General features: G+C 39.7%; 1 protein-coding gene across 5 annotated transcripts in view; it reads left to right on the forward strand.

Annotated features, from left to right (window-relative positions):
- Nucleotides 1-23,428, forward strand: part of RTEL1 (regulator of telomere elongation helicase 1) — a 45,147-nt gene continuing 21,719 nt past the window's right edge. For 4 of the 5 annotated variants that reach the window (XM_014254051.2, XM_005524757.3, XM_088064425.1 and 1 more), the window contains exons 1-23: nt 1-42; nt 618-738; nt 2,192-2,390; nt 2,764-2,857; nt 3,786-3,867; nt 4,455-4,515; nt 4,751-4,826; nt 4,994-5,078; nt 5,619-5,684; nt 7,145-7,298; nt 7,633-7,671; nt 8,307-8,385; nt 9,033-9,130; nt 10,137-10,192; nt 12,780-12,857; nt 13,729-13,810; nt 17,086-17,218; nt 17,544-17,657; nt 19,068-19,108; nt 19,889-19,974; nt 20,774-20,851; nt 21,559-21,636; nt 22,810-22,953. In XM_014254051.2, coding sequence (XP_014109526.2) covers nt 637-738; nt 2,192-2,390; nt 2,764-2,857; nt 3,786-3,867; nt 4,455-4,515; nt 4,751-4,826; nt 4,994-5,078; nt 5,619-5,684; nt 7,145-7,298; nt 7,633-7,671; nt 8,307-8,385; nt 9,033-9,130; nt 10,137-10,192; nt 12,780-12,857; nt 13,729-13,810; nt 17,086-17,218; nt 17,544-17,657; nt 19,068-19,108; nt 19,889-19,974; nt 20,774-20,851; nt 21,559-21,636; nt 22,810-22,953 — 2,025 coding nt within the window. In that variant the 5' untranslated portion in view covers nt 1-42; nt 618-636. Of the gene's footprint in view, nt 43-166; nt 305-617; nt 739-2,191; nt 2,391-2,763; nt 2,858-3,785; nt 3,868-4,454; nt 4,516-4,750; nt 4,827-4,993; nt 5,079-5,618; nt 5,685-7,144; nt 7,299-7,632; nt 7,672-8,306; nt 8,386-9,032; nt 9,131-10,136; nt 10,193-12,779; nt 12,858-13,728; nt 13,811-17,085; nt 17,219-17,543; nt 17,658-19,067; nt 19,109-19,888; nt 19,975-20,773; nt 20,852-21,558; nt 21,637-22,809; nt 22,954-23,428 lie in introns of those variants that run through there. The other variant, XM_014254052.2, reaches the window with a different exon arrangement.

Genomic DNA, 23,428 nt, shown 5'->3' on the forward strand with positions numbered 1-23,428 from the left:
CACGTGACAGCGGCGCGGGGATTCCGAGCGGCGCAGCGGGAGGTGCGGGCCCGCCGGGACACGGGGACACAGCAACATGGGGCACGGGAACGGGGGGACCCCGGAGCACAGGGATCTGGGACCCCGGGAACGGGGGTGGAGCGGGCGGTGCGGCCCGGCCCGGGAGTACGGGATGGGAGCGGATCCTGAGTGCCCGTGAGCCTCCTGCGGAGCCCCTGGTACCGGCCCGAAGCGGTGTGACCGAATTGCTCCTGCCAGTTCCTGAAGGGGCTGACAAGAAAGATGGAGGGAACCTCTTATAAGGGTCTGTAGTGACAGGACAAAGGGGAATGGCTTCAGCCTGACAGAGGGCAGGGTTAGATGCAATATTAGGAAGAAACTCATCCCTGTGAGGATGGGGAGGCCCTGGCACAGGTTGCTCAGAGAAGCTGTGGCTGCCCCATCCCTGGAAGTGTCCAAAGCCAGGTTGGATGGGGCTTTGAGCAACCTGGGATAGCGGAAGGTGTCCCTGCCCATGGCAGGGGTTGAATGAGGTGAACTTTCAGGTCTCTTCCAGCCCTATCATGGCACGATATCACTGCGACAGCAGGCTCATCATGTTCTGCCCTTCCTTGCAGGCACCTCAGGGGGTGAACCATGCCCAGGATCACTCTGAATGGAATCACGGTGGATTTCCCCTTCCAGCCCTACCCATGCCAGGAAGCCTACATGGCCAAGGTGCTGGAATGCCTGCAAAAGGTGTGTGAGTGTCATCTGTGTATCATTTCTAATGGTACAAAATGATTTCTCTAAGAAGATATTGTCACAATTCAAGTTTTCTTTATGTGCTTTGTATGCTGTCTTTCCAAATATTATCTGATCTTTTAATTGTATTTTTATTTTACTCTGTGGTAATTAAAATTGCAGCTGGCAGGTGACAGTCAGTAGAAATATAGATGTGATGTTTCTGCCTAAATTGGGAAAAGGAAGAAAAGCTGAGAAAGTAGTGCTTGTATTCATTGAGTCTGTCCTTGGCTCTCTGGGGTTCCACAGAATTACAGAATCATGGATGGTTATATTTGGAAGGGACCTTAAAGCTCACTTTGTTCCCACCACCTGCCATGGGCAGGGACACCTTCCACTATCCCAGGTTGCTCCAAGCCTCATCCAACCTGGATTTGGACACTTCCAGGGATTGGGCAGCCACACCTTATCTGGGCCCCCTGTGCCAGGGCCTCACTGCCCTCCCTGGGAAGAATTTCTTTCTAATGTCTAATATAAACCTACTCTCTGTCAGTAGGAATCCATTCTTCCTTGTCCTGTCCTTGTAAAAAGTCCCTTACCATGTTTTTTGTAGCCCCCTTCAGAAACTGGAAGGCCCCAGTTAGGTCACCTTGGATCCTTCTGTTCTCCAGGCTGAACAATCCCAATTGTCTCTTCCTCGTAGGAAGGATTTGGTTGGCTTGTTAATATTTGGACTATTTGTATAATTTTCATTTGCTGTGTGAGAGGATAATTTTACTGAATGAATGTCAAAATAATAAAATGCTTTTTTCACAGTAGTTATATATTTATTTTTTTTTTCCTGGACACATCTTCATGTTCCCTGTTCTCCTGAGGTTCCAAACAAGCTTATTGTGGAAACTTTGGCTTTCCACCTGGCTCTGCATTGCTCTGTATCACAGTGCCTGCTTGGTGCCTCCTCTCATTGAACTCAGTGAACTCATGATATAAATTCCTTTCATACACTTGAGCTCACTGCTGCTTTTTTCCAATTTTTAGTATTGCCACACACTTAAAAACTGTACCTGTAGGATGAGGTGTAAAGTTCTCTGCCTAAACTGACATGGGAGAAAACCTTAATCCTAAAGTAAACCAGCACTCTCTTGTCTGGGAGCCCCTTTCTGGGCTGTTTTTTCCATAACTTCTCATATTTTCATCTATTTTATGCTGAAATGTGACACACTCCAATGGCTCTAACAGTGAAGAATTGAATTCCTGTGCTAAATAAATGTGATGGCTGGCTCTGGGTTTTTGATTGAGCCTCATTAAATTAATTAGAGAGTTCTACAGGTTGATCAGACCTCATGTGTGGGTGTTCCTTGGTGATGCTGCCAGCCGGTGTTTGCCCCTTGGCAGGGGACGTTCAGTACTGCACCAAGACCTGTCCTACTGAACCCTTAAATCCCTCTTTTATTTCTCTCCAACAAAGAAGGTAAATGGCATTTTGGAGAGCCCCACAGGCACGGGGAAGACCCTCTGCCTGCTGTGTTCCACCCTGGCCTGGCGGGAGCACTTCAAGGACACCATTTCAGCCCGGAAAATCGCACAGCGTATGAATGGGGTGGAGCTCTTTCCTGACAGACCTTTGTCCTCCTGGGGCACTGCTGCCACAGATGGAGATGTCCCAAGTGAGTACCACCACCTCTGCACTCAGGGGTGTGAGCCAGCATGTGCTTTTATCTATTTTTCATAATAAATATGCAATTATAAAAGTTACAGAGCTATTGCTGAGCAGGTGAAGCACAGTTTCACCATTTTGTACATTTTCAAGGTGTTTTCTGTAGTTTGAATTTTTCTTAGAGCTCATTTAGTTCTTTAGTTTCTTAGAAACTCATTTAGCTCATTTTATGTATGTGAATAATTAGATTACAGCATTTCCTGCTGTCTCTACAAGGCAAACTGTTACCATAGTACCAGCTGGGGAAGAAGGCTAAGAATATCCCTGGTTCTCCTTTCTATGCTTGTAATGTCTTTCTGCTTTTTTTCTCTTGTTTTTGGCAGCTTATTACACTGACATTCCTAAAATAATTTATGCCTCCAGGACTCACTCCCAGCTCACACAGGTCATTAATGAGCTAAAGAACACGGTGTACAGGTGAGTATGATTTGGGATAGTGTCCTTATTCAAAGAAAAGGTAGAGAAACCCCTCTGGTGTAGTTATTGTTTGAACTTCTGTGGATGAATACATAAAAGATGATATCCAGAGAAATGTAGTCCCTTTAATGTGCACATTTAGAACCTTTCCTTGTTGATGGGTTTGGTTTATTTTAATGCTTCACAGCTTCTCTTCCCTCCTTCAGTCACAGAATTTTCTGAATTTAGTCTGGTTTTGGTTTTTTACTTGACATATTAGCTTATAAAATTACATTTTTAAATTTTTCCCTCTTAATATTTTTCTGGGGGCATATTTTTTTAGGCAACAGGAAGCCATTACCAAGTGGAACTTTTCATGCTGATGTACACCTATTAAGAACTTTGTGGGTTTTTTTGTACAGTGCCTGTCAGAGTTTTCAGCTCTTCACATGCCAGCATGTGGCTGAGCTCTTTGGACAGCCGTAGTCATTTGTTTATGTAGCTCATGGAAATACACAACCTTGTAATAGGCAAAAAATCCCAAACCATGGTGAATACTTGCAGTGAATCAGTTCTGTCCTAACCTTGTTCTGAACATCACAACCAGCTGGGAAAAGCTTCTAATGGATGACAGGCCCCAGCTGACTGGGCTGAGCTGTCATAACAGAACCCACATTTTGTGGTGGATGGTGTAAATTGCTGCTTGTGACTGCTTGCTGTGAGCTGCTGCTGCTCATTAACACCTACTGCTGCCAGCAGAGATGCAGTGCCTCAAAGTCCAGTAACACACCCAGCAGTTACAGACAGCCTAATGGACTTGTTCTGGCTCTGACCCTTGCTTTGTGCTCATCTGTTTCTCCTGAATCTTAAAGTTTTGATGTATTGAATCTAAGCATGTACAACTCTGTGTTTTCTTGCTTGATTTTTAATGTCAGTTTTGTGTATCCAGGCCAAAGATTTGTGTGCTGGGATCCAGGGAGCAGCTCTGCATCAATCCTGAAGTGAAGCGACAGGAGGGCAACCACATGCAGGTGAGATCAGAGCCTGGAGAGGATGTTCAGGGAGAACATGGAGGCTTTTGTGTCATTTCTGTGTCATTCTTCACTCTGACATTGTTTAACTACAAGTGGCTGCAGGGAAGCACAGGAGTTGTAAATGTGTTTTTAGGAATGTTTAGTTTCCAGTTTTTTGAGTGCAAAATATAATTCTAAGTCTGTGGTGACATTTTCTATTCAGAGAAATGTCACTGTGTAGAACATGATAGTTAATAATTTGTAGTTTGCTTTCTGATCTGCTATTTATGTGTTTGTCAAGAGCAATAATAATTTCAAAATATTGCTTCAGTTATTGATTTAGCTGTTACTTTTACAATAAAGATTACTGTTTTAAAAAGTATTAATGGTAAAATATAACACATTTTTCTCAAGCACATGAGTGTTCTGTGCTGCAAAAGAAAAGCTTAATTTGCAAGGTGAGCAGGACATGTAATTTTAAAGCTGAAGAACTGTGATTAGCATTTATTAATTAGCTGGTGTTAGAACTGATTTCACTCCTTAACCTGCTTTCAGTGGTTTCACAAGCTGTGCTGCTCTGGACTGAAATAGGCTTTGTTTTACAGATCTACATGTGCCGAATGAAGGTGATGGCTCGTGCTTGTCATTTCTATAACAATGTGGAAGGTGAGTTCGGCTCACCTTAATTTCCCCTGGAAGCAAAGCCCTGTTTTTTGGGGAGGGAGGGATTTGCTAGGCAGGTGGACAGGTCTGTAAGAGGTGGCAGAATCCACCTGTGTGTTTCTCTGTTACTGTCTATCAAGAATGAAATATTAGTGGATGAGTTTGATGATTGGGGTAACAACAAATCTTTGTGTGATGCCTTTACCTAATCTGGTGGTTTTAATGTAATCTTTTGCAGAAAAGAGTACAGAGAAAGAACTGATTGAATCAATCATGGATATTGAAGACTTAGTTAAAAATGGAAACAAGCACAGGTGAGTGATCCCCTCTGACCTTCCTCCCCTGACTTGTGAAAATAATGAAAATTGTTTCTCTGCTCACTTTTATTAATCCATTTGTGTATCATAGTACATGAATGTTGAATACTTTCTTAATATTTCTGCAAGTATTATAGTCTGTACTGTTTTTTTTTTTTAAACAGAGCTTGTCCTTATTATCTTTCTCGAAGCCTGAAGCAGCAAGCAGACATTATTTTTATGCCTTACAACTATTTACTAGACTCAAAGGTAAAATGTTACTTTGTTTTTAAATATAATTTTTCTTTTTTTTGTCTCATGTTGGCTTTTAGTGGATAAACAGTGGAGAGTGATGCCTGACAAGTAGATGCATTATGTATGATTCAAAACTAATCAAAGACAACACATGCATAAAATTGTAAATACAAGACAAATCCTCTGCTTTACACCCCACTTCTCCCAGATATCTATTGCCAACAATGACTCAAATTAATAGTTAAACTTTCTCAAATTAGTTAAACTAATCCAAATATGGCACACCTTGGGGTTTTTTTCTTTATTACAAATTGTAACCTCTGTGAACATTTACATGATACATTTTAGCACCTTCATTTCTAGAGCAAGTGTTTCTGTGGTTTCTGTAGTGGGCAGCCACAGCCATTGCTTGCTCTTTCCTCATAGGAAAAAAACCACCCAACTTTAAAATACATAAAAACCCAAAAGTATATCATCATCCACTTTCTCAGCCAACCAAATCCATATTTCTCAGTGGCCTTTTTTCCTATTTCCTTGCTCTGATTTTGTCTTTAGAGTAGGAAATCACACAACTTGGACCTGAAGGGGACTGTGGTGATACTCGATGAAGCTCACAATGTGGTGAGTTGTTCTGGTCTGTTACCATTTTTTAATCTGCATCCAAAGAGTAAAACAGGCCCTGTCCTATTACAGACAGCTTGTAAAATCTGTACATCATTATCATGAACACTTCTTGTTTCTGTGACAGTTAAATTTTGTAGTTTAATTTAAATCCTTTTACACTGCTGATTTCTTTAGAAAGTGATGGTTTCTTTCTAAAGGGAACATCTCCAGATTTATGAGGTGTTTCTTTTTTTGGAGACTTCTGAGAAAACACTGTGTAAGGAATCACGAAAGACCCATTCTTGAAGCTCAGCTGCATCAGCTCTCCCAAGTGCAGTAGATGGTGACAGGACTCTTGTAATATTTCCAAGTCCTCGCTCATAGAGGAAAGCAAGAAAAAATAAATAATGCTGTTTTATGAGTTCTTCCTTTTAGCTGGCTTGAAACTGCAGCTCTTTTCCTAAATGATGAAATGCAAAGGAACATTTGAAATATGTCCCTTTCTCTGCCACATGAAGCCACAGTCTCCTGGTGGGATTTCTGCTGAACAGCTGTGGTTTCTTGTCTGAGTGCCTGGTGTCCTTTCAGTAAACAGTCACCCGGGTCTGCTCAGCATCACTGGAGTGACTTGCATAGCTGCATCCAGGATTCGCTCCTTTCATCAGAACCTCTCTCTTTCTGCTGAAGAAATGTGTGGAAATCCTGTCACAGTTGTTTGGGATTTAGATTTTTTTTTTCCCCTTTGTAGTGTGCAAGAAATGCAAATGATGCCTGCATGCAGAAATTAGCCAGAACAGCTTTTTGTTTTGCAATAGTTTTCTAATGGTGCTATCTCTTCTAGGTTAATATGTGGAAATTTAGTGATTACCCTGAAATAAAATTAATTTCTTTCTGATTGGATTGTTTACACATGCAGCTCGCTCAGGATTTCTTTTTCTTATAACTTATTTCTTCATAGCTATTGCAGTCAAATATTTGTGTAGGCTAGGCCTTATTATTTATCATCATTCCTCAGGGAAAATGATTTTTTTTGTGAATGAAAATTTCTGGCAAAGCAGTGTGTGATTTAATTTTCAAAGTAAGAGAAAGTTTTGTCAAACTTACTAATCCTGAGTGTTTAAACCATTACTACCTTTTAAATAGAAAGTATAGAAATAGCTTTTTTGAAGAACAAACTAATTTTCTGAGTAAACAAAATTTCCTGCTTGCACATCAGGCAGTTAGTGTCTGTACTCTCTAGGATGTTGATAACTGGGAAGAGGCAAAATCTGTTCTACATTTCAGAAAGAATGATGCTTACTAGTAGTCAGAGTCTTCAGGTGTTTAAAAGATATCCTCTGGCCTGAGCTGAAGATCAAAAATGAGATCAAGCCTGGTTGGACTTCATCATGTCTGAAACAAACAACACATGTTTGTTCATGCCTGAACAAACAGCACACAGAGTGGTCAGAATAATTCTTCCATTCCTTATATTTTAGGAGAAATTGTGTGAGGAGTCCTCTTCTTTTGACTTGACTCCTTATGATTTGGCTTCAGCAATGGATGCAATAAATGTTGTCCTGGAGGAACAAGCCAAAGTGGTTCAACAGAATGAAATCAATGCTGAATTCAACATGGAGTTTGCCAGTTCAGGTGTGTTGATAGTGACACATCATTGTTTCTCTGGGATTATAAAGTGCCACTACCAAGAACTGGAAAATAGCTTTTAGGGAAAGTTTCTGGGAAATTTGCACTCTCATTAGTAAATAAATTGTTAATTTCTAATCGTTGTCAGACACTGGAAGATTTGATCAAACCCATGTGACATGAGGGGTTATGAAAGAGAACAGTGAGGGGAACACAAAAATATATCTTTCCATGCACACAATTCTAACCTTCATAGCCATAATTTCTGGAAAGGCATAAAGAAACTGGGAATGAAATAGGTGTGAAACAACCTCTTTGAAATCCTTACTTTTTTTAACAGGACTGAACATGGAACTAGAAGATATAGCAAAGATCAAGAGTAAGTTTATTTTTTCTGTTGAAAATTGTTGTGGAAACAGTTTCAAAAGGTCAGCAATTATAAATCAAGCTCATGTAGCATTGCCATATACATTACTTACAACTGAGACGTTAAGTTGTTTGGTTTTTCCCATGAACTTTTTGGAACGCTTAGTCAGTTTTTTCCCAAGAAGAGAGATTTGGCAGATGAATGTGTCCTTTCCTTCTTTTTTAGAAGTTCCCATGTTTTCTGATCTTGTCAGAGTATTGGAATTGCATCAGTTGCATCACTGCTGTCAGAACATGATGCTACCTGAAGTTAACAGCAGGAGCTTGAGATATGTCATGTATACAAAGCATTTCCAAGAACAACTTTCCCTGTCAGTAAGGAGGAATTTAATATTTAGCTGCTGACTTCAGCTTCATCTAGGAATTGAGGTCATGGAAGTTCTTAAGAGTTGAATATGAATATTTAAAATTGATATCCAGGAAATTGGTTTTCATCATTTTAGTTTATTTACGGAGTTGAGAGAACAGCTGGGCTGTTCTCTTTTGTAACAGCCTTTGTAATAAAGCACTTTTGAAAAAGAGACTTAGATGTGTCCCAGATGTTACTTTCTGTGCAGCCTGACTTTTTTCCTCTTAATTTTCCTAAAGAAATTCTTCTTCAGCTTGAAAGTGCTATTGATGCAGTGGAGCTGCCAGCAAATGGCAGTGGAGTTACCAAAGAGGGAAGGTAAATTTCTTCTCATTAATGTGTTTAAATGTTAAAAAGTACAGCAAATTGTAACTGGGTGAGCTGTTGTGGCTATAGTTTTTGGGAATAGTATTTATTCAAGGTTTTGGTTTTCCTTGAATCCCCTATCTGTAGTGTTCATTATTTTTGGAGGAACTCCCTTTTTTAGTGTGTCAAGAGTGGAAAATTCTCTGCTTCGGTTTCCTGAGGTGGAAGAAGCTGCTTTCTGTGCTTCTTTCAATTTTGTGCCATGATTTAAGCAGAGGTACCAATGCTGCAGTGATGTCTCTGAGGTACCTCTGAGCTCTAGAAGCCTGTTTCTAAACTGGTGCCTGCTGTATGTGGTAAAAAAAAAGTCATGGAAATTGCATGGCAATCTGCTTCTAAATTAGTAATGGATTGCATGTTGGAGAGGATTGATGGAAAAAGGAAATGACATGGTCTGTGTGCTTTCTGCCATGGCAGTATTGTGCACTGTCTTTATAAGCAAGTCATTTCTTTTATTCTTGTAAAGTTTTAGTTCTCATGGAGACAGAAACATGTTTTGCTACTTGATGGTGAAATTGTTCTGAAAGAGTAACATTATTTTTACCTGTTTGATTATTTACAGTGTTTACCCATTTCTGCTTTTTCTTTGTAAATTGCAGCTTCATCTTTGATCTGTTTGCAGAGGCCCAAATAACATTGCAGACAAAATCCTCCCTCTTGGAGTCACTGGAGCAGATTTTACAGTTTCTTTCAGGCCGTAAGTGCATGAACTTTTTAGCTGTTTTACTCAGACTTTCCTCTTTAGTGTAAGTAAATGGAAATTTGTTTTTAGTGAGAAAAATCAAATGATAAAGCTTCTATAAGCTAAAATCTGACCTTAAGGACTTGTGTCTTTTTATTAAGATTTGGAGGGTCCTCTGATGGGAAACATATTTTATGTCTGTTCATGTAACTGAAATAATGCTGAGAACCACCTTGTGTCAAAAGATGAGTGTGTACCCATGTATGGGTCCATCCATCCACATGGAGGATTTTTGCACAGACACTGTTTTTCTCCAAAACCATGTGGATTGTGGTGTGAAGCTTGCTGTCATTTTGCTGATGGTACTTTTAGTGTTTGGAGTTCTTCCTTGGTCCTGGATTTTTTTTTCTTGATTTAACAAGCTTCTGTTCTAATGTCTGTCAGCATCTTGTTCTTAAATTGCTCTTCTGTAAAGGAAATTTTTCAAGTTCTACATGTTTTAAGAAAATGATTTAGCTCTTACCAGCAGACTCTTCAGAAAAGCATTGAAGAGTGTAGAATACAGAGTGTCAGTTCTGCAAGGACATCCTTGGATGACACATCCACCCTTCCTTTTTTCTTTGCCCAGCACCTTTCTCCTTTTAGGCCATGTGCATTCTGGCCTGACAGGTACATAATTTCTGCTGCAAAATTCCCACCATCAGTGTATTTTGTATGTTATTTTAACTGCTCCTCTAATTGCTGCTTTAATTAGCTCCTTTCCCATTTTTAATGCAGAGGAGCTTTAAGAAGTATATGTAATTTTCTGGGATGACAACTTCCCAGTGTGTCAGACATGGAATGCCAGTTTTATATTTCTCTTGGCATCTCGAATAATGATGAAAAACTTGAAATAAATTATTTGTTTCTGAGAATATTTTTAAGCCATATTAAAAGTGTTGAGCTGCTCAGATAAGGTGTGGCTGTACACAAGAGGATGTGTATTTGTGTTTCAAGAGTAATCTTGTGCTGCTTTCTCCAGGTACTGGGATATTTATCAATACATCTGGATTGCATAAGGTCTCAGATATTATCCAGGTAAATATTTAATGCTGCTTCTATAAATTTCTGAAGGATAGAAGAGTTGGTTTAAAAGATATTGGATCAATTTTATCCTTGTTGGGATGTACTCTTGTGCACTGGTGCAAGTTTGTAATTTTTGAGGAGAAAGCTGCTGCCTGGTGGGGTGGATTAATCTGATTTTTACCCAGGTTGTTCTTTCGTAGTTGTCTCCCGTTTTGGAGATGCAGGATTTAAATTCTGGCTGGGCTTAGCATCCACCAGGTGGAGCTGGGTCATTGAACTTGTTTGCAGCAGTGTTTGGGAATATGAGATCAGCTCATGAAATAACAAGATAGGCTAAGGAAAAAAGCAAACAACAGATAATTTAATGATGGTTTTTTCATTTAATTACTAACTTATGAGATGTCTAAAACAAAAATCTTTCCAGTTTCATAGGAAATGAATGTACCACTTGTGGGTATCCAAATAATGCTGTCAGTCATCTCCCTTTTGTGCACTTCCAAAGCTTTGATTGTGAAAATCCCAAGCCCCATAAAATTCAGAGATGCAGTGGGCCAGTGGTCTGTCCAATATATGTGTGCAAAAGGGCACCAGAGATTAACACCCTGTCTAAAAGTGAAAATGAAAAATGCATTCAAACTTTGCAGACCTGTATGATAAAGAGAAGTTACCTGGGTGTGTTTTGAGTGGTCCTGGCAGGTTTGCAGCACTGAACTCTCAATGCATGGGTGTTTGTGAGGGTGCATTCCCAGTGGCATACCCAGGATTTCATTTTTCTAGCAGTGGTTAAACATAACCTTCGTGTGTGTTCCAGTACAGTAGTAGTGATTTGTGTACACTGGTACCAAATGGTTTGTACTGGGAGATGTTGCTATTTTGAGAGAAGGTCAGGTGAGCCTAATTTAAATTACTTTCTCTGGGTTTCAAAGCTGAGAGATGTGAAAATTCACAAGTAGAAACCAGGTCCCCTGATTCCAGAGGATTGTTGTCCAAGACTGGGAATAATTGTCTGTGTGTGCTTTTGGGCTGTGGACAGATAAAAGGAGATTTGAATTTGGAGAAGAAAGCTCAGATCCCTTTTCTGTTGCTGAGGTTATGCACATGGGGAGTGACTGCAAAGGATCTGCCAGGGGATAGTTTGCCATCTTGAGATAGGTGGTACTAGGACAGAGTTTTTGTTGGGTAAACAGTGTTTGCTTCTTGCAGAGCCTTGTCTCTGAGTCTTAATTTATTACTAGCTTGTTTTAATTAATAGGAATTCTTTTCTTCCTTTTCAAATAACACGTACTTAAAATCTCTTTTGTACACCATATATTTGGCTATTTTTCAGAAGTAAATATTTCCAGGAATTGTGCTTTTCTTTTTTATTCCTGGGGAACATCTTGTGACTAGATGATACTCTTATGAGCTTGGGTAATTCCTATCAATGTCTGGAGAAATTTTGTTTAGAAAAATCAACAGAGTTGTAAATATTTGAGAACCACAGCTGTTTTCATTGAAGTTGCAGTGGGATGCCTTATGTTTGGAAGAGCATCATCTGTAGTCATGAGACATATCATACAGAAAAGGGGAGAAAATCATAACTCTGATAGAAGCTTTTAATTTAATATGTGGACAGCTAGGTATGATTACAACTTGATTGTTTTTCTAAGCAGAGGGAATGCAGATGAAATTTTAAACTGAAGGAACTCAAAAAGTTGTTCTCTGCTTGGTTGTGACTGATCTCTTAAGAGTGTTTGTTTATCCACAGCCAGAGACAGTGTGAATAATAGTGCTGTCATTTGTATAGTTTGGGTATATTTAGATACTGGCTTGTAGTTTTTAGAACAATGAGAGCTCCATGAGGGTAGCTGGAATTGCCCAGAAGAACCATGTTTATTGAAGGATCTCTGTCTTGATAACAAGAATAAGGAGATAAATTTAAGATTATCACAGCAGTAACTTTTGTGGAGACACTTCTCAGTGCAAAGATGCATTAGGGGTTTTACTGCAAGCAAAAATTAAAAGGGTGTATGTGTCAAAAATAATGTGGCCAGCAGGAGCAGGGAGGTGATTGTCCCTCTGTGCTGGGCAGTGGTGAGGCCTCACCTCGAGTTCTGTGTCCAGCCCTGAGCTTCTCATGACAAGGAGAGGGGCTGGAGCATGTCCAGGGAAGGGAGCAGAGCTGGGGAAGGGTCTGGAGCACCAGGAGAGGCTGAGGAAGTTGGGGTAAGGCTCATCCTGGAGAAGAGGAGGCTCAGGGGGGACCTTCACACCCTCACAACTCCCTGACAGGAGGGGGCAGCCAGGTGGGGGTCAGGCTCTGTTCCCAGGGAACAAGGGACAGGACAAGGGGAAATAACCTCATGCTGTGCCAGGGGAGGTTCAGGTTGGACATCAGGAAGAATTTCTTCATGGAAGGGGTTGTCAGGCATTGGAAGGGGCTGCCCAGGGAGGTGCTGGAGTTCCCAACCCTGGAGGTGTTTGAGGAACACCTGGATGTGGCACTCCATGCCCTGGGCTGGGTGACAAGGTGGGGATCCGTCACAGGTTGAACTCAACGATCTTGGAGGTCATTTCCAACCTAAATAATGCTGTGATTCTGTTTCCCTCCATTTTCCAGACAGTGTTCAGCATCGATCCCCCAGAAGGAGTCACAACAGGATTCCTGCCACGTCAGGCAATATCTAAATATTACAAGGTGTGGGAGGCTTTGTTTTCCCTCACGGCATCTTATGTCTGTGCTTTGTGTATCTAAGACTTGGGAGGATGTGAATAGTACAGCAAATGATGTTGATTACAGGGAGAAAAAAGTCACAACAAAAAAAACAAACCCAAAAAACAAAAACCAACCAAACAAAAAAAAACCCAAAAGCCCCCAAAAAAAAACCCCACCAAAGGAACTGTATTTAATTTAGATTCTTAAGAGAAACACTTTTTTAAGGGGGTTGTAAATTAAATTATGAAAGTGGAGCAAATGGGAATTTCAGAGAATTTTAATACTGGATATTAAGCAGGAATTGACATGTTCTTCCAATAATGTGTTTTTAGTTTAGCCCAGTGCTAAGCAAATGCAATAGAACCACTGACCCGCCTCCCTGAAATTGTTTTAATCTGTTTAAAGTTTGGAATTTATGAGATGTGTTGTTATGATTAATTTTAGGAAGGTATTTTTCTAAATATCACATTAAGACTTGACACTGTTTTTGTCGCCAAATGAAGCAAATCTTTCCACCGCAATAGTGTTTTACGTTTAATCTGTGTGGGTTATGCTGGTGGAAACACCCAAATAATTGGGTTCTGGGTCTCTGCTTAGGTCAGCCCTTGAAAAACTGCTTCCATCATCTGACTCAAAAGTGACTGGTTGGATGCTGATGCACTTTTTTCCTCCTTAGTTATGAAACATTGGAAGCTAAACAGAAAAGAGACAGGAAATTCTATCATCTTAGTAACACTATAAAAGTGACACTAATTGCATTAATTACTCTTTATGTGGGCCAGGTTTTTTTGAGGGATGAAGTGCAAGTTTGTTTTTGCAGCCATTGCTAGAAACGTTTGTTACTTTCCTTCAGGTACATATTCACGTGGATAATGGTAATCAAAAAAAGAAACAAAGGACAGATCTCTGGAATTCATCATCTTCAAAAAAACAAGGTACAGGACAGCTCTTGGGGAGGTTCATGCAAAAGCTGGATTGAAAACTCCTCTACTGCTCCTTTCTGATTCAAATAGGAGCAAACAAGTGCAGCTCCATTGTGCATACAATGAGTTGGGGACAAGCTTTTCACTCAATTGTTATTTCTGTAGGGGAGGTGACACCTGCCATCTCAATATAAAAATTTCTTGTACCATTGGTGTTTTGTGCACTGCTGGAGTTCTTTTAGGGCAACGATTCTGGTGAAAGGAAATCATCTCCCTTATGGAATTGTTTTTTTGTATTTGCATAGAGAAAATCTTCAGAGCAGCGAAGAATGGGGAGCTCTCCTCCAACCCTCAGGCTGATACTGGGGCTCATGACATGTTCTGTTCTCATCTTACCAGCTGGTTTTCTCTGTACAACTGTGTTGAGTTAGACACAAAATTGCTGTTGAATGAGGCTGTAACTGCCCTGGGCAAGAAGGGGTTCAGTTACTATGGCAAAAATGTTTGTCAGAGGTGATATAAGAGTAAATTCCATGAAGGTTCTCGTTCTCTGTTGAAATGATTTACATTGTGCAGGTGTTAACAGTTTGTTGGCTCATTTTGGAGCTCTGTGAAGAAAATCCATGGGATGTGCCAGAGATCTTGTCCAGATCATGTGAATTCTCAGGCAGAAAATTCCATGCCTTGGGGCACATTTTCCTTTTCTGGGATGACCTGCTTTGTGAAACTTCCGACTTTGAACAACTTTCTAAATTCTTCAGGATGTTTTGTCAGTTCTTGATAGTTTAAGCTTCAACTTTACTTTCCAGTTCAACTGGGATTTCTCCCTCTCCTTGTGTCTCTCTTCCCACCTGTTTAGTTCCTTATGCTCTGCAGAACCCAGCATCTGGAATTACCTTAATATAACAATTCTTCAAAACCATATATTTAGAAGAAAAGAAACTTGGCTTCTGAATCAAAGGCTAATCTTGATACTTCTATAAAGCAACACCAAGCTTGGCTTCATTGGACTGAAACATTCATTCTTTCTGATTTTTTAATGGTTTTTTTTAATAATTAGGTTGAAAACAAAACATTTTCAGTTAGAGAAGACAGATGCAGATCCCTTCACCTAAGCCTTCTTAACAGAGTACTCTTCAGAGATTTTTGTAAATAGTTTGCCTCATAACTATCTATTTAATTACTCAGTTAAGTGCTCATGAGTATGTAAGTATCTGTTTCATGGAAGTCCTTTTAAGGACAAAAGTAACATTTTTCAAAAAAGAATTTACAAGAATTTACTGGTTTTGCACATAATATCCCCTTAAATGTTTCCACAAAGTTAGTGCAGTTTGGTAATCTGCAAATGTTGTTTTCCTGAGATATTGCTCAATTGAAGTTTTAAGATACAGGAGTAATTCTGAGTAAATTTGGTTATGGATGGGTGCAGGAAGAGGCTAATACAAACACTTTTAGGTTAATTGCACAATTTGGAGGATTTACACACAGAAATACAAAGCAGTGGGAGAATTCTGTGATTCAGTAGATAGATATTTGTTTTTCAAATAAAAACAGTATTTGCAAGTACCTGTGTAACACACCTGAGTATGCTGAGACTTGTGCTTTATGTAAGCCTAGGAGAGGCCAGACACGATAGATTGAGTCTCTGGTTTCCTGTGGTGATACAGCAAATGGTATAGAAATAATTAAAGCATTTAAGAACAGCTGTTTTCCAGGGATTTTGTGGAAATTATCCACTCAAACATCATTCTCTACAAAGTAATTGTTGAGGAGAAGGGGCATAGCTTGGAATAGCTGATGAGATTCATGCCTGAGTCATCTGGGAACAGATGCTGTTTGTCAGTAATATTGGACTGTTGCAGTTTAGCATTAAGTTAAAATGCTTTTATTCATGGCTCTAAATCATCACGTTGTAAATTGTTAGCAAACCATTTCTCCTTGCATTAGCTCTCCTTGTACCAGGAATGGAAAAAGCTGCTGCAGAGATCAGCTTTGTTTCATCCCCAACACTTCCTGCTGGTGAATGGGACCTTGAAAATGGATTTATTGTCGTTAAGCTTAAAGACATAATTGCGGCACACCAGACTAAAAATGTACAGCAGTCCCAACTTGTCCAGGAACTGGGAACTAGTGCCTGGCAGTTGTCATGCTGGGTTACAGAAACGTGTTTCCAGCTGAGCACTGGAGGAGCAGACATGGGGGGCTGGTGTCCTTTTCCAGGCCATCCCATATCAGCCCAGTTTGGTTTTGTGCTGGGATTTCTTGGGTTCCTGGCTGAGTGACTTTGTTCTTGTCTGTAGATGCTCACTGGCCTGTCCATACACAAATGCATACTAATTTGCACCAATTGTTAGTGTGAGTTAGAAGGATACAGAATTTGCTGAATTTTGGAATGTGAGTCTTCTAGAATTTGGGCATTGTCTGGATGTGTTTGTCTGGATGAGATGGAAGGGTAAAACTTCAGCTGAGAGTAAATGTTCACTTGTAATTCTAAGCAGTAAGTGACTCACTGGGCAGATATTAATGGGGATTTCCTGAAAACGTCAGCTTTTTCTTTTGGAAATGAAGGCTTTGCTTGGTGTGTGTAAATTTAAAAGAAATCCACATGATACTTGGATGAGAGGTATTTATTTTTATCACTGAAACTAATCATGTAAAACAGGTCAAAAACAAAAGCTGATGTTTTTTTTGGCTGCTCTTGTTCTTGACATGGATATTGTTTTCATTCCTTTGTGCCTGTGTCTCTGAGAAGCTGATGCAGTTTTCAGCAAGCTTGAGCTGAGCAATGAAAGAAATGGCTGATGCAATTTTTACATTTTTCTTAATATTCTTTCAGTTTATAATTTACATACTTTCAGAGTCACACACTAAAATACGTGTGTGTGTGTGTATATATATATATATATGTCACCACATCCCACAAAAGATTTGAGCAGAAATTGAAATGTTTGGGAGTTGACTGTGGGGAAAGAGGGAAGTTTAAGTGAATGATTTATAGCCTATATAGATATATAGAAAATTCCTCATAGAGAAGGGCTTCTTTTTTCAAGCAAGTGCAAGACTGGACATACTTTCATAATAGATTACAAGGGAGCAGTGATCTTTTAATTAAAAGTCATTTAATCTGGGAAGAACCAAAGCAGGACATAACATACATTTGGAATTTTAACTTTGGATGCTGTCTGGTTTACTCTCAGAAGTTCAGGTGCAATGTGCCATATGCTGGTCATAGTCTAGTTTTTCCACTTTGACTGACTTCTTTAATATTTCCTCTTTATTTAATGCAGGGAAGACTTTAAGCTATTGGTGTTTCAGTCCTGGGTACAGCATGCACGAGCTCGTTCGACAGGGAGTCAGGACAATCATCCTCACCAGTGGGACACTCTCCCCCCTCTCATCATTTACAATGGAAATGCAGATGTGAGTACCTGGATGTGGGAGCACTGCCATTCCTGAAAAATGCACAATCTACTCTTATGGATTTAGGTTTTAGCTCAGGATTTTAAAGAGTTCTGTTTGCCCAGAGAAGCTGTGGCTGCCTCATCCCTGGAAGTGCACAAGGCCAAGCTGGATGGGGCTTGGAGCACCCTGGGATAGTGGGAGGTGTCCCTGCCCATTGGCAGAGCGGGGGAATGAGATGAGCTTTATGATTTCTTCCAACCAAACCATTCTATGATTCTGTGGTTCTGGAACTGGTAGGGAATCACATCATGGGTATGACTGGGATCTTCTTTTTTTTCTCCAGCCCTTTTCCTGTGTGCCTGGAGAATCCTCATGTAATCGATAAACACCAGCTCTGGGTTGGGATCATTCCAAAGGGACCCGATGGAACTGTGCTTACTTCCACCTATGAAAGAAGGTAGTGAACTTCCATGTGGAATCCTGCTTTGAAGTTTTGGGTTCCAGCTTTTTGGGTCCTGTTAACATGGAGTATGCTAGTTAAGTAAGGGATCTCTAGTGGTTTTCTTAAATAAATGCTGTAGAACACCATCCTTTAACCACACCTACTGACAATTTAGAGCTGGAGGTCTGGAAGGGATCAGGTACTAAGGCACTGATAGTCCTTGATGGCCCTGACCAGCCTCAGCTGGGACCTGCACCCACTGCCATCCCCCAGGAACTGCACTGAACCCCATCCAAAATGTTTTTTGCTGACGGCTTAATTGACTTGAAACAGGACCAGCTTTTGTAATAATTATTTTTGTATTTAAAGCTTGTCACTATGCCCAGCCTCTGTTTCACCTCTGAGTTGCTTACTTAAGGAAAACATGTCCAAATATTTGTCAAGCTCTTTACATCATCATTTTTCTTGCTCATCTGGTCTTCCATCACTTTGCCTCTGTCTATCTGTTGTTCAGAGTTGCCAGTGCTTCTGCTGCCAGAAAAGGTCAAATGTTCCATAGAACTAGAAGGGGACTCAGCAATTGTAATGGATTTTTACAGAGAAGTTGTAATCTGGAAAATCCTCAGATTGGATTTCTCATTTTCAGAAGTTTTAATGTGCCATTTCTGTGTATTTCTGTTGAAGATACTGTCTTTTAAAGAAGGAGGGTTGGAGATTCTGCCCCTCCAAGGCTTTAGAACATGGGGAATTTCTGAGGGATAGGGATTCACAGTTGTTCACTCTGTTTTGACAACATCTCTGTGTTGATACTGGTATTTGTAGGTCTTAGAAAGGTACATATGTTAGGTTTTTTCCCTGCATATTTAAATTTTCTGGGAAAACAGTACACAAAACTACAGGGTACTAAAAAAAAAGGAACATAAAGGCATGAGAGAACAAGGGATGTTTCAGTCAGGTCTGGAAGAACATAAATATGGCTCATTGGAGAGCAGGACTTCCTTCAGCCAAAGGAAGATGGTTTACTGGATAATAACCATAGTAACCAAACTTGCCCTGTAGCAACACCACACCTAATGCATCAATTACTATTTTAAATTGTTGTAATGTTAGTCAGGCTTGGCAGACTTTGCTGGTAGAACTTTGACGTGTGTTGTTACTCACATGGGTGCTCATTTCTACCTGTGCACTTTGAGGTATCGAAGCTTAGATCATCCTCAGAGCTATCAATAAGAATATTTCACAGTATTGGTAAAATGTAGTCAAGGTATTACTAATTCTTGCCCTTGGTGTTGGTGCTTGCCATAGGAGGGAGAGCAGCTGGGAGTCTGGAAATGCTATTTTAGATGAACATCAATGGAAGTCAGTGTGGCTGAAAAACATAGAAAAGGAAATGCAACGGTGGCATTTGGTTTCTCTTCTTTTTAGGTTTTCAGAGGATTATTTATCTTCTCTGGGGAAAACAGTTGGTAAGTGAAGTGTGTGGATTTCAGAAATGGGTTAATGCCCAGGATTTTTGGAAATTCAGAAAGGGCAATGCTAAAGAAGATGGAGCAAGAGGAAGGTAAAGGATTGCAGTGCATATCTCACTGCTGTCTGGTTTTCTGTGTTTCTGCTTGTTCAACCAGCTGGCTTCTGTCATAGCACACAAAATTGAGTCCCTGGCTTCATATTTCTAAGTCTGGACTTCATTTTTATTGTCAGGAGTTTGTGTTGGTTCAAAAATGTGATTTGAATGTGGCTCAAACTAGGAAATCAATAGCCAGAGATGGTGCAGTCAAGGGTGAGCAGAGCAATTGAGGATCACAGGAAATCAGTGCAATTTTTTGTGATATTTTAATATCACAAATATATATGATATTTGTGTCAAGCCTGCCTGAAGTCAGCATTTATTGTTGTAATTTTTTTATAAATATAATGGAATTACAAAGTCATAACATATACGGACAGAATAAAAGAAGAGCATTTGTTTGGCTTGGCTAACATGGCTGAAAAGAATCTGTTAAATCTAGAAATGCTTGAAGGATGTGGAGGAGAAATGAAAGCTAGTTTGGCTTCTGTGTTAAAGCTTACACTTTGACAAGATTATCAAATTCTTTTAAGAAATAAAACAACTTCTAATACACAATCATTTGTGTCAGGGAAGTAGAAAATATTTTGGAAGGAGGCTATGCTGTTTTTTCTTCTGCAATCTATGTTCTCCAGGATGAAAATGCCCTCATCTACACCCTTGTCTTATCTCACTGCAGGTAACCTTGTGCGAGTTGTGCCACATGGGCTGTTGGTGTTCTTCCCATCGTATCCTGTCATGGATAAGAGCCTGGAATATTGGAGAGTATGTTCATTGCTCTGCCTTTGCTAGGTGGTTTGGTCACATGCATCAGACAGCTTGAGTTATTCAATTTAACCACATTAATTAAAAACCTTCTAGTGGAAGATGTCACTGCTCATGGCAGGGGGTTGGAACTAGATCATTATTAAACCAACTCAAAACATTCTGGGATTCTGTGAAAAATTCTTTGTTAATAAGTAAATTATAAAATCTACAAAGTAAAATCTCACGTAAGGCTTCTTTTTTTTTTGATCACAATATACTGAAATGTGGTGCTCTAGAAACCAAACACAAAAGAATCTGAACATATTATTCCATTTGATGTCACATTATATTTAGTTCATCAGACCTTTTTTTATTAAACCTCTGAATTAGAATTGCTGTGTTTCAACACTTGGAAAATATCCCAATATGAGCATTTCTCCTTCATTTTTAGTTTGTAACCATTGCAACTGTAACTTCTGGTACTTCTGTGCTCATGAGCTGAATGTCCATGGTGAGATTTGCTAGAACAGTTCTGGTTTAAATGCTCCTTGAAAAGGCAGGGTCAGAGGTTTTAAGCTGTGGAGCGGCACTTGAATGCTGGAACTCTCTCATCTGCCTGGTGTCTGAGGTGCACCAGCTGCAAGGAATCACTGTTGGTGTTCGCAGGGGGTTGCACGTTCCTGCTTCCATCTCTTCCTGTGTTTGGCAAGAGAGGAACAGGCTGTGGTGGGGAAGTGTAGTGACCATTTCTGAGTGTTTCTGTTCTTGTGGTGTGAGCTCACTTGGCGTTCTGACCTGTTCCTTCTCTCTCTAACAGGAGCATGATTTTGCCAAAAGAATAGAGGAAGTGAAGCCAATGTTTGTGGAGCCCAAGAACAAAGGAAGCTTTTCAGAGGTTGATTATTTGCATTACATACCTCTATAATTTTCAGAAACTGTTTCTATGTTTAATGATCTTCTCTGTTTGGGTGTGAAATACCCCAATTTTTGGCCTAGGGTGAAAGTAAAATTCTGAATGCTTCTTTGAAGTGTAGTTTTCCTGTGCATCCTTCCTTTTCTCTCTTGTCTGGCCATGCAGGGTTCAGTCTTCAGATAAATCTGGTGATGTAACAGCAGCTAACATACACAAGTGCTGAGTAATTGAGCTGGTGGAAAGCTGTCATTTCAGTAGTCAGCATTTGTGAACGTTCTGTAGGACTTTTCCTCCCAGCTTATCCTGCTTTGGATGTTAGAGAATTGTGCAGTGTCATCCTGATTATTTATAGTATATTTATTTATATTCTGTTTGCTTCTTAGAATAATTAATATCTGAGAATTGCTTTCCTGTTTTGCCTCTTTTACTTAAGGATCTGCAGAAACACAGGATGGTCCATCTTCTCATCAGAAGTATCTGAATTTTTTTATGCTTACCCAGATGTGTTCTGGATTTCACAGTGGTATAAGGATTTTGCTAAGAAAATGGCTTCTCACATTTGCAGTTAGTTAAAAGTAAAGACAATTAAACTAAGCCAAATTAATCACAGTTTATATCTTAGCGTACAAGTCAAATTTAGTTAGTACAGGATAACACCTTTCATCTTCTTAACCTTGTTTATATTTTAGGTTATTGATGCCTACTATGATAAAGTCACCTGTCCTAAGTCCAATGGAGCTGCATTTTTGGCAGTGTGTCGGGGCAAGGTAAGGTAACTGAGTATTTGTTTCATCTGAGATCAGATTGTATAATTTACAGAAAAAAGCCTTCATTTTTGATTTCAATACATTTCTGTTATTTGACTGTAAGTGTATGTGGGGAAAAAAACAAGTGCTCTGAAACGTCTTCAAAATTAGGTCACATTTCTGTATGATGTACTGCTGTTTTTATTAAAGGGACACATTTTGATTTCTCTGAAGTGGATGAGCATCATACTTGCATTTCATGTTGGCTGCTCACTGGAAACATAACCCATTAAATGAGAACAGCTCTTCTGGAGAACTGTAATGAAACAAGTTAAAACAACACTGCTGCAAACCAAACATAACACTTAGCTTTGAAACGCTTGCTTCATTAACTTGATGTTCTCTGGACACATTTGATGGCCTTTCCTTTACATCTTCCAGTACTGGTAAATGGACTTATGTTTATCAGTGGAAATATTTGTGAAATTACACTTAGAGTCTTTTTGCTGCTGTTTACTGTGTACCAGGAGAAGATCCAACTTCTTTTGAAACTTTGGTCCCAGTCTCCAAGGAGGCTGTTGAAGTGAAGAAAACACGTAGCTCTCTCAAGTCTCGTTGCTAAGATTTGGAGAATTGATTCAGCTGAAAAACTGAACAGCTCTTTTTTTTCCTTAATTTTTTTAGTCTGTTCTACTTCATTAATTTCACAAAGTGATTTTCCAGCACAGTGAATGTGTACAAGGGACATGAGTGATAAATACTTGATGGAATGTCAACAGCACAGCTGCTGAACATGGCACTATAGTCTGGTGAATCTGATGGCTTTCTGTTATTGCTTAGAAATGATTCTGTTAATTTTTACTGTCAGAGAAGGTTTGCTATGTTGTTGTTCTTGTCAACAACTCAGGGTGTGAAAGGTTTAAACAAAAGTGTTGACATGCTCTCAATACAGCTGTTCTTATGCAGGAGCAGGACAGCCATTAACAGGGTTGGCTGAGCCTTGCTTTGGCAGAGGAAAAAGCTAAGTTTAAACTCCTGGTAATAAAAGAAAAAAAAAAAAAAAAATCTTGTTGAAACTATTGATAAACTACTCTTGGCCAGGGAATTAATTGAATGGAGAAAAACAACAACTTTAGAATTGCTCTGAAATGTCACTTCAAACCCCACTGATGATGGAAAACTCTGTCCCTGCAGGCCAGTGAAGGATTGGACTTTGCAGACATAAATGGACGAGGAGTCATCATTACTGGGCTTCCATTTCCCCCTCGTATGGAGCCAAGAGTCATTTTAAAGATGCAATTCCTGGATGAGATGAGGAGAAGTGGTGCAGGTGCACAGGTAAGACTGGGCAGCTTCTCACTCTTGGTTGTTCATGCAACCAAGAGTTCATGTAATTTGTTCATGTCATTGGTTCTTCCTCTTGTCCCAGTGGGTTTTGGGTTTTGTTATCCTCTCAGCCTCATGGGACCATGAATATCAAAAATGCAAGGAGCCTTGGGAATTTGTCACAAGTACAGTGTGACAAATAATAATATTTATTATAGTTATTAATTATTAATTAATTATTAATTATTAATTAATTAATAGTATTGCAGGTTCCAAATCCTGGTACAGTCTTGAATATAGGCCCCAAAAAAAGGATGTAATTAAAATTTGAGTCAAAATCATTGTATGTATGTTATCCATCTCTCATTCTGAGAGATGTATTTCATCCAGAGTGTGGGCAGGAAGAATGGCCTGTGCTGGCTGCTTTGGGAATTACTGTTTTGGAAGTGTGGTGGTGTGTGTTGTGGTGTTTGGGTTTGGTTTTCTA

The sequence above is a fragment of the Pseudopodoces humilis genome, chromosome 19, assembly GCF_049639895.1.
Source record: "Pseudopodoces humilis isolate 2021_Gansu_Grassland_sample_001 chromosome 19, ASM4963989v1, whole genome shotgun sequence".
Taxonomy (NCBI): Eukaryota; Metazoa; Chordata; class Aves; order Passeriformes; family Paridae; genus Pseudopodoces; species Pseudopodoces humilis.